The 14,044-nt window shown below is 40.0% G+C and overlaps 1 protein-coding gene across 1 annotated transcript; it reads right to left on the reverse strand.

The window, feature by feature from the left end:
• Positions 1-5,432: 5,432 nt before the first annotated feature.
• On the reverse strand, positions 5,433-12,265 carry trmt6 (tRNA methyltransferase 6 non-catalytic subunit). Its single transcript, XM_053336890.1, has 12 exons — positions 11,982-12,265; positions 11,550-11,680; positions 11,187-11,296; positions 10,276-10,367; positions 10,087-10,170; positions 9,866-9,990; positions 9,541-9,714; positions 8,941-9,098; positions 7,801-7,886; positions 6,967-7,069; positions 6,541-6,627; positions 5,433-5,774 (listed from the first exon to the last, which is right to left on the reverse strand). The coding sequence occupies exons 1-12, from the start codon at positions 12,083-12,085 to the stop codon at positions 5,613-5,615; spliced, it is 1,416 nt and encodes a 471-aa protein (XP_053192865.1). The 5' UTR covers positions 12,086-12,265; the 3' UTR covers positions 5,433-5,612.
• Between the last annotated feature and the right edge of the window lie 1,779 nt (positions 12,266-14,044).

The raw sequence follows: 14,044 nt of genomic DNA on the forward strand, positions 1-14,044 counted from the left end.
TTTGCAGGATTTACCTTCATCTCAGCCAAGATGAGGCTTCTTTTTGTTATCATCGCGGCTCTGCTGACAGGTAGGTGAAAGAGAGATGGGTTTTCTTCTGGCTTGCAAAATGCTGTAACTTAGTGAGATCAGTTCAGCACCACGGACAGAGACACCGGCAACTCTTCCACTTTCATACATGCAACCCGTTTTTCTTTGCTTCTTTCTAACATGAATACTTTTTTTCTAATGCAGAAAATCTAGCGCTTCCAGTAGGAAAGGAAGGACAGAGAGAAGATGTGGTATGTTTCTTTTTTGTCTGTGTTTTTTTTTTAAAGAAATGCAGAAATGTATGCTTGAATTCTTATTCAAGGCTTATGGTTTCCAAGACATGATTGAATTTGAGTGCACCTCAAACTTGAGTTTTTTTTTAAAGTCATTTTCAGACATCAAGTTTCACATTTCACTTTCAAGAAAGCGGTGGGACATTTCGTTTATTTGATTGTTGCAGGTGACAAGATGTTTGGTTGAAGTCCTGTCCAAAGCTCTCTCCCAACCGGATTCTCACCTGGATCAGGAATGCAAAGATATTCTCCAAGCAGGTTTGTAACACAAACAAAACCATAGTTGTTTTTCTTATTTGGATATTATGTATGCTCAGGCTAAATCATTCACATAGTCAGATGTATATGGAATTGGGAAACAGGCATGTTGATGTAGCACTCTTAAACAGTCAGGTTGCTGAGACACTAAGCTGGTAGATTCAAAGAGATTCAAAAAAACAAACTAACTTTATCACAGAATATCATAATAAATAGAGATATTAAGATAAGCATGTTCACAGTTCATGTTAACACTTCTCGATAGATCAGATTGAATATAATCATGAACCAACTAGTCACCAAATCATCAGGGGATTTGATATAAGTACTAAAATTAAATGACAAATCCATCACAACTATTCCTTAAGAGCTATATCAAGTGGATCTTTGCAGCTCTTTTGATCTACCTTTTACTCTGTCATAGGGGTTAAACATGCCCCACAGGAAAAGAAGAGTGGAGAGGGCAAAGAAGAATTGGTCAAAGGTCACGCAGAGCAGCCCGAAGCAAAGGGCGCAGATGTGAAAGACATTGAGGCACTCCTGAAGTCCGTGGAGACAAAGAGAGGGGAAAACCCAGAAGACGAGCGCAGTCAGGAATCGTGGGATCTAGGTGACAAGAAGAAGAGACATGAGGAGGAGGAGGAGCGCGAGAAGAGGAGCTGGAGGCCTGGAAGATACCACCAACGTAAACACAAACGAGGAGAGGAAGAAGAAGACTACGACCGCAGTCAAGAGAGTTGGGGATTAGAAGAAAAGAGATCAGAAGAAGAGGGTGATGAGAGAGAGAAGAGGAACTGGAGACCTGGGAGGTTCCACCAAAGAAGAAACAAACGAGATGAGGAACCTTTAGGAGATGAGAGGGAGGAACCAGAAGAAGAGCGCAGCCAAGAGTCCTGGGACATAGACAAAAGGCACGGGAATGAGGATGAGGATGAGAGATACAAGCGCATATGGAAACCCACCCATCGCTACCACCACAAGAAAAAGCTCCACAAACGTGGTGATGGACCAACCGAAGACGAGGAAGATTATGATCGCAGCCAGGAATCTTGGGGTCTTGATGATGAGAGGGACAAGCGGGAATGGAGGGCTGGAAGGTACCACCAGAGGAGACACAAACGTGATGAAGAGCTTGCAGAAGAAGCCAGGGAAGAAGCCAGGGAAGAACCTGATGAAGAGCGCAGCCAGGAGAACTGGGATTTTGACACCGGAAGAGATAAACGAATGGAATGGAGGACTGGCAGGCACCACCAAAGGAGACAGAAACGTGATGAAGAGCTTGCAGAAGAAGCCAGGGAAGAACCTGATGAAGAGCGCAGCCAGGAGAACTGGGATTTTGACACCGGAAGAGATAAACGAATGGAATGGAGGACTGGCAGGCACCACCAAAGGAGACAGAAACGTGATGAAGAGCTTGCAGAAGAAGCCAGGGAAGAAGCCAGGGAAGAACCTGATGAAGAGCGCAGCCAGGAGAACTGGGATTTTGACACCGGAAGAGATAAACGAATGGAATGGAGGACTGGCAGGCACCACCAAAGGAGACAGAAACGTGATGAAGAGCTTGCAGAAGAAGCCAGGGAAGAAGCCAGGGAAGAACCTGATGAAGAGCGCAGCCAGGAGAACTGGGATTTTGACACCGGAAGAGATAAACGAATGGAATGGAGGACTGGCAGGCACCACCAAAGGAGACAGAAACGTGATGAAGAGCTTTCAGAAGAAGCCAGGGAAGAAGCCAGGGAAGAACCTGATGAAGAGCGCAGCCAGGAGTACTGGGATTTTGACACCGGAAGAGATAAACGAATGGAATGGAGGACTGGCAGGCACCACCAAAGGAGACAGAAACGTGATGAAGAGCTTGCAGAAGAAGCCAGGGAAGAACCTGATGAAGAGCGCAGCCAGGAGAACTGGGATTTTGACACCGGAAGAGATAAACGAATGGAATGGAGGACTGGCAGGCACCACCAAAGGAGACAGAAACGTGATGAAGAGCTTGCAGAAGAAGCCAGGGAAGAAGCCAGGGAAGAACCTGATGAAGAGCGCAGCCAGGAGTACTGGGATTTTGACACTGGAAGAGATAAACGGGAATGGAGGACTGGCAGGCACCACCAAAGGAGACACAAACGTGATGAAGAGCTTGCAGAAGAAGCCAGGGAAGAACCTGATGAAGAGCGCAGCCAGGAGTACTGGGATTTTGACACCGGAAGAGATAAACGAACGGAATGGAGGACTGGCAGGCACCACCAAAGGAGACAGAAACGTGATGAAGAGCTTTCAGAGGAAGAGAGAGAAGAGCCGGATGGGGACCGCAGCCAGGAGTATTGGGGTTTAGACAAAAGACATGGAAAAGATGAGGAAGATATAGAAAAGCGTATATATAAACCAACACACAGATACCACCATAAGAAGAAATTTCACAAGCGTGGCGGAGGCTCATCTGAAGAAGAGGGTGATTCTGACAATTTTGAGGATGCGGAAAAAGACAGGGACGAAGCTGTGAGGTACTTTTATCTTTCATCAGATGTAACTTCTATTTAATTCTGCAAGTTTTTATTCTGTATCCTAGAGCATAAAACATTGCAGAGTTCAGTAAAAAAAATCAATGGGGAAGATATGAGCCCCTTAAGCATTGGTAGATGAAAAATAATTGAGGTTGTTTTTCAGGTATATTGCAGAGAAGCGCAATCCCTGGATTTACAGAGGTTTCTACCACCCTGCCTGGTATAAAAGGAATTCAGACGACCATGCTGCAACATCAAACAAGGTAGGCATGATGTGATGAAACCTAATTTTACCCTGATTTTAAAAACAAACAAACATATATTTTGATTTCATTATTAATAAGCAGTGCAAATTTGATTAGCAGATGATTATTTTGGCCTACCTTGGGCAGTTCAGACATGATCTAGTTCTGCTTTTCATGTGGGCAGATGAATGAACTGGCCAAGTTGCTGAACTATAAGATAAACCAGCTGGCCAACCAGTCTCATCAAGAGGAGGCAAAGAGAAGCACACATCAGAGAGCACTTACCCCGCAGGAGGTAAACATTGCATTCACTAACAGTGAAGACAGAGAGCTTTATGACTGATTTGAGGATATATTTACTGTCATATCCACTTCATGAAACCTCTAACTAGACAACTGAATTCAGAGAAATACACTATACAACCCAGCAGTACATGCTGTTATTCATTATAAAGCACAACTTAACAGCCAGGCTTCAACCAATCATATATTGTATGTCATTTAATTTGTATGTTTTATATCATCTGTATTTCCATTCGACAGGCATGTCAATAAACAAATTTCCAACTTATATTCAGCTGACCTATTAAAGCCATGAAGCACATCAGCAATCTCCATCACACTGTTTCATTGGGAGAAAAAGAAGCCTTGCTCATTATAGAAAGAAATCTCTAGTCTGTATGGAGATGTTAGGGTTTAGTCTTCAGAGCTACAGCGCATCACTGAATGTGCATCTGTGCAAATGCACATCAAAAACTGTCCCTCATGAGCATGTCCTGAATACATGAAGGCTCATTGTAACTTGTATATTCATGCACAGAGATTTGCTCTTTAACTCTGGCACACTTACAGGGATTAACAGTGTAACAGTCTGCTGTGCTTTACTCAGATCAGATCTTCACAGCATCTCTTCTCAGTATATGTTCTCTCTGCTTGTTTGTCCACTACATGCTCTCTCCACACCAGCGTTTTATGACTGCTGCAGCAATCACTTCAGGAACCTCGTGATGATAGCCTCCCAGAGCAATCAAAGTCATAATACCATCATTAAAAAGTTATAGCCTGTGGAAATCTCCAATTCTTATCACATACTTTGATAAGATCAAATCAAAAGGGAAGAGGAGGCAGAGTGATTTATTAGTACTAGCACAACTCTACAGATACGAGAATATTTAACCCAAATGACCAGTTTTGGTGCAGGCATGGGAAAACCAGGATAGTTTAGGATTATTTAATCCATATTTATATTCCAAGCGTGGTCTGTCCTGATGTCATCACAAAAAATAATGCTGTATACTTTCTGACGTATACCTATACTTGTCTTTCAGGAAAAAGAGCTGGAAAACCTGGTGGCGATGGACATTGAGTTGCAGAAAATTGCTGCCAAGCTGCATGACAACAGTGAATAAGCCAGGATGGGCTGCATTTTAACACACCATCAACTATCAGTGAAAGCTGCTGTTTAACTGTATGTCTACTAATTTAGTGTGCTTACAGTGTTAAAAAGGGACAAAAAAATATATATATATAAAAACCTGGAGCCTTGCCAAAAACATTTTATGAAGATGTTTATCATTGTATTAGTGATATTTTGATGTTACTAAATTAATCAGCATGGGAATGGTTTTGATGTTTATATATAGTAAGAGAAAATAATAAAATAATAACATATCTAAGACAAATGATTCAAATAACTGTGTTTTGAAGAAGTTTGTTCAGTCTGCACTCAATAAAAGGAGTTATTGTGGGACCAAAGAAATATCTCTCAAATGATTTCTCAGTAATACAAAATCAGGTTCTTTAGTACTACTTTTTAATTCTGTGCAGATACAGATGCAGCCCACAGTGATGCGGCAATAGCAACTGGATCACATAACAAATGGCACTTTCTGTCGAGGGAGCAAGATTTAAAAAAAAAAAAAAAAAAAAAAAGAAGTTACAACCTAGAAGCTGGGGAGCATTAATAACAAAAGAATATTATTTATACACCTGGTTTCAAGGCATGAGACACAAACTTGTCACTTACTCTCAGCACACAAAAGATTATTTCAGCACTTCCTTAGGTAACACATACACTGAAATCAGACTCCTCAGCATTACGCCTTCATCTGCACCAATCTGAATACACTAGACGGGAGAAATTGTTCTGATGAATGCAAACCAGACACTCTGTCTCCTTTATTCCACAAGAGTCAAATCAGCTCAGCAGAAAGGGAAGTCAATGCTGAAGGGAATTCCTATAGGCCATTGGTAATGTGCCCTTAAAGATTAGATGCTTCTGCATTTGTTTACACTACAGTGTCTGTCAGTTTCGGTCTCTTTGGCGCTGGTTCCTCAACTCTCTGCGGGCCTGGAGGTTTGGAGCGGTCCGTGGAGATTGTTGTCCCTGAGAGGAGGTAGCCCCCACCCCCACTCATCAGTAGCACAGGATGTGTCCTGTTTGGCAATACCTAGGGACACAACACAGAATACAGTCAGGAGACATTAATTCTACAGGAAGGGCAATGAGAAATAACACTTTGCTCCTGAGGGGGAAGGGCTCTTTGCCGATTTATTCAAGTGTGCAAACACGTTTGCAGTTACTGCTTGGTACGCAATACTGAAAGGAGACAAGTAGGGTAGCCAGCGAGAGCAAAGACTGCAAGAGCCTCAACCTGCACTACTTGAGAGCTGTATCAAATATCTGATTGCAAAGAACTGATGCTGCCAAAAGAAGATTGATATCACAGATTGAGATGTGGCCTGAGGAGCAACACAAGCTGTAAACAACAATGACATATCATCTTTGTGAACATAATTGAAAACAGTGGCTTATTTACACATCCAGCAAATATAGAGAAACATTAATATTTATATGGAGCTGTGTTTGTGTCCACTTAATGAATGTAATTCCAATATTCACTCTAGTTTTAGCTGTTGTTGTTAAATATCCGTCTCCTTAGCTGCCAGATACCCCACTGTGATCACAGGCTGGCTGCTGGCTTCCTATCTGATGTAGTGTAAAATGAGTTTATCAGAGTTTTTTTTTTCTTTTTTTAAGCTGAGAACTGCTGCCTGATATGTCCCAAAAAATACATCAAGACAGTAAAGTTTTGGGCTGTGAAACAAAAACAAGCTGAAAAGACCCATTTCACAGAACACATGGTCATTTGACCCACTATTAGTTAGAGCAGCTTCAAATATACAACTCATAAAACATGACAATTTAAAGTTTACCTGGTAATGCCTGAGCCAGGTGTCTGTGAGTCTGAGGTTGACGGTACCGCCCTGTTCCCTGAGTTTGGTGTAGCACTCAATAAGAGGCTGCAGAGGTCGAGAGGGAAGAGAAGGAAAAGAGACATTAAGAGAGGGGACTGCGGAGTCAAAGAGTCGTTACACACAGGGATTCATCTGTTTAGCAACATAAGCACAATGGAGGTAACAAGTGCAGGGACGTGATAGGCATTGTAACTCCTTGACACTGACTGTGATGCCTGCTGCAGTAAAGTAATAAGGATGTCTCCCGATGGAGCAGTAAAAACCAGTGTTCAGAAGCAGCTAATGAGGGATCCATCTGAGATAACTAATTATCCTCAGTCAGTAGGGGACCTCAAACAGTGTTTCTGTGGTTCATGTAAATACCATTACTCATGATGATCTTACCTCTTTGAATTGGGAGTATACTACAAAAGGCCTGGAAGGTGCGAGGAATTTCAGCAGGCTCATCAGGACTGGACACGGGTGAAAGCGACTGGCTATAACCAACCTGCACATGCGAAACAAAACAGATGATCAAGCAAAGTTGTCCAGTATGAAAAACACTGTCAATAGAACACTTTGTTATTGGAAATGTGTAGGTAGGCAATATCGGAATTTAGCTCATCCGTGCTGTATGTGACTGGTGACCAGAAGAAATTTAGCACCCTTTGAAGACATTCATTTCATATTTTATGTAGCTGGGTGAGAGTCTGTGAAAGAGGCTGATTTAGGACAGACAGGGAAATTGTGCTCTGTGGTCGTGTTTGTTTATTATATAGCTGCTGTGATATAGTGGAGACCAAACGGAAAATCAATAAGCTAACTAGATCAATACTTGTACTTTTCACATGGATGGATGTCACCCTCACAACACTTCATCCATCAATCATAAAGAGGCTATAAAGCGAGTTCTTCATTTTATCTGACAGGAAACTGCAAAGCAATCATTTTGTTCACCTTGAAAGGGGCACAATGGGCCAATCATTGGGTGTAGGCTCAGAGAGAGGCAAATGATTTATTGTGACTTTTATAGTGCTTAACTACATTATATCACTAATACTTTAATCAGTTATCAGCTTGTTAATCACTGTAGATCTGTTTTATTTGCAGTTGTTCCTTTCATGGTACAATTTAAAACTGATAAAACAGGGGTTGTAAAGAAAAGAGGCTGATGCCGAAGAGACCAGAACAATGCACAGTGTCAGAGATGTGAAAGTAGGAGCTACATCTGATACCAACCCGTCTGCTTTTCTGTCCTCTAGCAGGGCGGCAGCCGCTGCCAGCTTCTTTCGCTTCTCCTCCAGTTTCACCTTTTTTTCCTGAGCCTAAAAAAACAAACATTCAAGTCAGGACATCAATTGTCTCCCAGATGGTTTGATAATTCTATGTGCACTTTCAAATAAAATGAAAACTTTGTTAGGAATATTCTGACTCTCTCGTGCAACGAGATCTTGCGAGACCAAAATGTGACAATATTTCTCGTCGAAGTGAAATTTGTCTCGCAAAGCTATAATTAAGAGGGGCATCAAAAAAAAAAAAAAAAAAGACGATCGCTTATTCGCACTTCATGTCTTCATTAACCTTGTTGCAGCTTCTACCTGCTGAGAAGATCTCAGTCAGAAGTATGAGAGGAGGAGAGGGGCAGGCTGACCTCAGGTCTGTACACTGATAGCCTGAGGTAGGAGGAGCGGGGGAATCTAACACAGCTATGGAAGCCTAATGATGCAAAAGTAAAATGAGTCACTACCAAATTATAAACACAATGTTGTTCTACTTGTGTATTTATGTGATACAGGATTTGTGCAATTTACTTTTATTTGTGTTTTTTTATTAGCAATATACCGGTATTACAATTTTTGATACTTTATTTAATTTATATTTATATATTAGAATTTCTTTCTACTCTTTATAATTTACTTTTTGGTATTTGTGATTGTATCTAACTTTTGTATTTATGGTTGTTATTTCCATAAAAACCAAAATGATCCATCTATAAAATCTATATGGGGAAACCTCTTACAGTGCTGCATACTGCATATGATAATTATATATTTAGAAAGTAGAACTGATTCATTAAAGGATGATTAGTTAAAAAAAATTCAATTCAATTTCAATTTTGTGAATTTCAAATAAAAGAACAGTCATGCATTTCCTCATTGAAGTTTTCTTTAAAATATAGTTAAGATCTTGTCTCGTCTCGATCTCGTGAACCTAATATTGTGTCTCGTCTTGTGAGCTGAGTGTATCGTCACACCCCCAGTAATTTGTCATACAGTTTGTTACCATCATTCTGTCAGGTTCCTTTTAATTAAATATATAAAAAGCAAAAAAACACTTCTGAGGAATGTCTTAAGTGAGGTTAGTAAATATCAAACATACTTTGGCTTCTTTGCGTCTCTCCTTCTCTTCTTTTTCCTGGTCCTGGCCATCATCAGTGCCAGTGTTTGTCTCCATACTCTGTTCCTCTGGACTGTCCTGCTGCTTTGCCTCAGGCTGGGTTTGTTCCTCCTCAGCAGCCACATCAGACTGCTTTGAATCTGTGATGTTGGAGGAGACAATCTATTTCAAAGGAATGTCTAAATTAAGTGACTTAATTATTTAGTCCAAAAAAACAATGGATCTAAAAGTCAGAGACCACTAGTCAAGATGCTTCTATTTTGCATTTGTTTCAAATGTAATAGCCTGAAATGAATAGATCAAATCTAAAGAGTGTTACCTAAATGCAAGGAAATCTGACCTTTTGTACATGGAGTTAAGTGGGTCAAAGCCAAAACTTTAATGAAATTTGATTGCTGACCTAGAAATAGGACTGAATCTAAATATAAATTATTACATATATTCTTCATTTTACATGTCATAACTTTTGTTTTTACATGTTTCTGAATCCTCAAACTTTCTGTTTATTTCCAAGTTTGTGTGAAAACATTTGTGTCTCAGACTTTTGGACCCCATTGTATATTTTAAAAAGGATGGCCCTACCAGAACTACTGAGGTCTTTGGCAGTGGTGTCCAGTGTTCCTGCCAGCAGAGCGTTGACATGGCAGATGGGAAAGTCGTGCAGCATATTGTGAAAATGCGCAGGGAAGCCAAAGCTCTCCACTCCCGCCCGAACTGGCCCACCTCCTGGGTACATTTGGATTACTGAGCCGTAGCCTGGATGAGGAGGTAGGAGAGGGTAATTATACGAAAGGCGGAGGGAATGGCTTTATTTAGAAAGCACACAAAGAAAAGACACTGTATGAAAAAAAGTTGAACTTTGGTTAAATAAATGAACACTGCTAGCCAGTTCACAGATTGACCTTACCTCCCATTCTATCCATCACAGATCCCAGCACAAGGCCAGCACAAGTCTCAAACACCAAAACTTTGCTGCCAGCGTGGATGTTAGCCAGAGTCAACATCTGGGAAAGTGTGTCATAGCGCAGGTGGCTGCATCACATGGAAACAAATACGTCACACAATCATCCCTTTCTGCTGTATGAAGACAATCTTTTACATACACCGTTAATCCATGTGCTGACTCACCAGATCTTCCCTGGTTCCCGACCATGGTACATCATAGCCAGGATGCGACAGGAAGGTTTTAGAATGGTCACAGTATTTTCATACCTGCAACAGCACAAGATGGGAATAACTAATCGCACTGATTAAAGCATGCTACATTATTTTAAGGCTAAAAAAAAAATCCATGTATAATAATTGGAGTTGACTCACTTCTTCTTTTTCTTCTTGATGTACTTATCCTGGGCATACTCAGTCTTGTCTCTGAATGTTGAGCTGTTATCTATTAGCTGCTGAATGATTTCCTGTGGAGTACATACACATACTCTCTTAAAAAAGGTCTTAAAATTAATAATAAGAAACTTACACATTAAATACTACACCACCAACTAGTCTCACTTCTGTCACATGTCAGCATTTAATGAGATTATGTAAAGCATGAGGCGCCAATGGAAACAATGCATCTTAAAATACTTTCTAACGTTCTTACCCAGGCTGTGGCCCAAATCTATTAATTCCAACTTTAGAGGTACACCTTAAAAAATTGGTCACAAATATATTGCTTTATTTTTGAAAAAGCAACCCAATTTCCTCAAACAGCAAGGCACTGCAGATTTTATAAACCATTTTTAAAACATGGATAAATGGTGTACCATCACAACTAGGCCCTGGGTCACAATCAAGAGTCTTATCTTTTGTAGTTCCCCGGTAGTGGAAAGAGTTGCCCAACTCCATTCAATCTGCATTAAATCAACAGAATCCCTCTTGATCTTAAAGAAAAAACTAAAGCTTAAGCAACTTTGCAAATACCACTGTACCTGATGGACTTTTAAAACAAAAAACAATGAAGCCTGTTAGCACCTATATCCCACCTATGCTGGACACTTGTTGTAGAAATATTCTATTTTCATCTGTAGATGAATACTCATTTGGTGCTTTTGAGAGTATTTATGGTACCATGGCATGACACTGTCTGTGGGATTGACTCAAAATAATCAACGGTGGCTGTGTTCACTGTAATAAATACAGTGTATTGCCAGTAAGTTTACAGCATTGACCAAACACCTGGCATTGCATCTCTACTTTCCCATTCATGTATGTAATTGCAAGGGTTACTGCTGTACCTGACCCTTCAGACCTTGCTCTTTGAGCGTCTCAATGTCATCCCTGGTTAATTTCTGGGATTTCCCATCGTCCAAAATGTTTCTGTTATCTGTGCCGGCCTCCTTGGCATCTATAAAGAAACAACGAAAAATAGAGTTATCAAAATGAGAGAGTAACAGATTAAGTATTCTTTTACATATTCATACATGGGTCAATGACATTTTTTGTGGTTTTGTCAAATTTAAAGTGGTTAAAAACTTTTTTGTGGACTTTTGTGGAATTGCTCATCTTATCAAACCATATTTGTCACTGACCCTCATATAGCCTGAAAATAAGATAAATGAATTTGAGTGATGTGTGGCTTTAAGGAGTAGGCTACACACCTGAGGAGCTATCTGTGCTCTTGCGTGCTTGAGGCTGCAGGGTCCCTCCCGACACAATCTCAAATTTAGTGCTGTACAGATGGCCCACCGCATTGTCCAGGAAGAACCACTGCTTCTCAAAGATCACCTTCCTGTAAGTACATCACACCAAACAAAACCAAAAGTCATGGGCCTTATCATATCAGAGCCACCATGAATGTATGCAACAACACATAAACGCTGCAACACATATTTAACATCTCTAAAAGGTGCATTAATGTTTCTTAAGCGATGAGAGAGAGTGAAATCAATTAGCAACTTCAAAATGTATCACAGGTGAGATGGGTTAGGTTTAGCTAGCACCCGTTTGTTGCTCTCGTATAATAAACATAACAATAACTGGAATGAAGGGTTGGTTATTCATAACACATATTCTACCATTTTTTGACTTACTTTCTCGTTTGTATTTGCACAGCTTTATAGATATCTCCCCGTTTCAATACAACGTAGTCGCCCTCTTTAATTCTGTACTCTTCGTCTCCGCCGTTGTCCGCCATAATAGGGCAGATAAACAAGCTCAATAGTCGACTGCGAGATGACTGTCACCTTCAGCAAAATGTACAAGAGTCGCCGTTGACAAGGCACGGTTAAATAAAAGGCACTTCACCTCCCTGAAGTAAAAGCAAAATAGCATAAATCGCTATTCCCACGTGTTAGCTTGCATGTCGGTAGCTTCCTGGGACGATTAAACGAAAGCAGAGCGAGACAGCGGCGTGCGTCACCGTACTCATCCGTGATTGGCTGGAAGACGCAGCGCTGTGTGTTTCTAACTAATAGGAGCTAAGTTCGATGATTCTGAGTGTGATGAGTCGATTTCAGAGTTATCGATGGGCTTCACTTCAATTGAATCAAAATCTTAAAACGTTGTATCAGATATGTCTACAAGAGAGAGGGGGCTATGAACAGATAGTTGAGTTTACCCTACGGGGATAATGGTTTTACTGAGATGTAACTAGTAAAAGTTGTCTAGAATTAAAGTATGTGGTACCAGCAGGGTTGGGATTAAGGTTACTTTGGAAAATCAGATACAGATTACTAGTTACCATATTTAAACATGCAACCATTTCAATTACTGAATTATAGTGATGTGACTTTTTTCTTATTGATTACTTTTTGATCACTTTTCTAATTTTGTAATAAAAGTTTTCAACTGTTAGGATATTAACCCACCAAAATCTAAGTTCATGGATACTGACATGATTTATAAGGGAGATCATTATAAAGCATTATTTAGCTCTCATTTGAAAATGTATTCATTAGTTCATGTAGATTTTGTAATATGAAATAAAGATATTTGACTTGAGATGTTGCCCCATATGTAATCATCAACATTTTCATAAGTAACTGTAATTTAATTACATTTTTTCCCCCAGTAACTGTAAATGACTGTTACATTTAACTACAAGTAACTAGTTACTCACACTGGGTACCAGGCATGGGTGGAAGCATGGTAGAAGAGGGTAAAGGTACACAGGTGTGGTGGATGTCTAATGTTTTGCCATGTCACATGGTAAACATGTCACTGTATCTTGCATACAAAACGCAGGGGATATTTGCCAATTTTTTCTTGATTAACTGATCTGAAATCTGAAGTCATACTTAACAGTAGAAGTTGAACATCCAAATGAGGAAATATAGTATATTTCGATTCCAGGGTTTTCAGTATTTGGGTTAATTAAACTGATTTATTTTATACATGATATAATATATAATATTTAAGAAAGATTTTGAACATTTGCAGGGTAGATGAAGCGTCAAGTCATGTTGACTCAGTTTTCTTGTTGTCAATACTTGCCTTTAGATTCTTGTGTGGTACATTTCTGAACCATATGTTGAATGTAAACTGGATTTTATGTCAATGAATACACTAAATGGTTATCTGTCAACATGGGAGCTACTGCCGAATTGCATAGTTGACAGTTTATAGGCTGCATACATGGCAGATGTGTGACTATGTCATCATCCTGCTTGGGTGGATGCATTTTATGTCCCACTGTGGGGCTGCAATCTGGTATTTTATAACTGCTTTTAAACAGTGTGCCAACTCCACCTGCCCACCAGTAGTGTATAGCAGTGTGGCTGTTGAAAGAGCGAAAAGAGAACATCATGCACTGCACAATTATGTAATGAACTGGTCAAATTGAGATAAATGATGCAACCTGAGAGACATAGTTAGTAAGTAGCAAGTCTCAGCTAAACCATACAATAAGTCATTGTATCCAAACCCAGTAAATTATAGTTTTAAGTTAGTGTGAAGTTTTGTCAGCCTGTTCATTGTGGATTCAGTGTGTCAAATGTCATGACTACAATTCAGTACAGGGCAATGAATACTCTGGCGTAATTTAATATAAACAGTTTACTGAACAACAATAGTAATTAAAGTATCAGAATTGCAGCTAATTTAGAGGTTTCTCAGCACTAAGAAAGTGAAGGTATTTTCTGAAGCTTTCAGGGTT

This window comes from Scomber japonicus, chromosome 17 (genome assembly GCF_027409825.1).
Source record: "Scomber japonicus isolate fScoJap1 chromosome 17, fScoJap1.pri, whole genome shotgun sequence".
Classification (NCBI taxonomy): Eukaryota; Metazoa; Chordata; class Actinopteri; order Scombriformes; family Scombridae; genus Scomber; species Scomber japonicus.

What these genes read in the sequence shown, in the direction of transcription:
- trmt6 (XM_053336890.1), bottom strand. Translation starts at nt 12,085, where the DNA reads ATGGCGGACAACGGCGGAGACGAAGAGTACAGAATTAAAGAGGGCGAC. An exon ending in AGCAAGGTCTGAAGGGTCAG is followed by an intron (nt 10,368 to 11,186) that starts GTACAGCAGTAA and finishes TGTACTCCACAG; the next exon opens with GAAATCATTCAGCAGCTAAT. An exon ending in TATACTCCCAATTCAAAGAG is followed by an intron (nt 6,628 to 6,966) that starts GTAAGATCATCA and finishes CGACCTCTGCAG; the next exon opens with CCTCTTATTGAGTGCTACAC.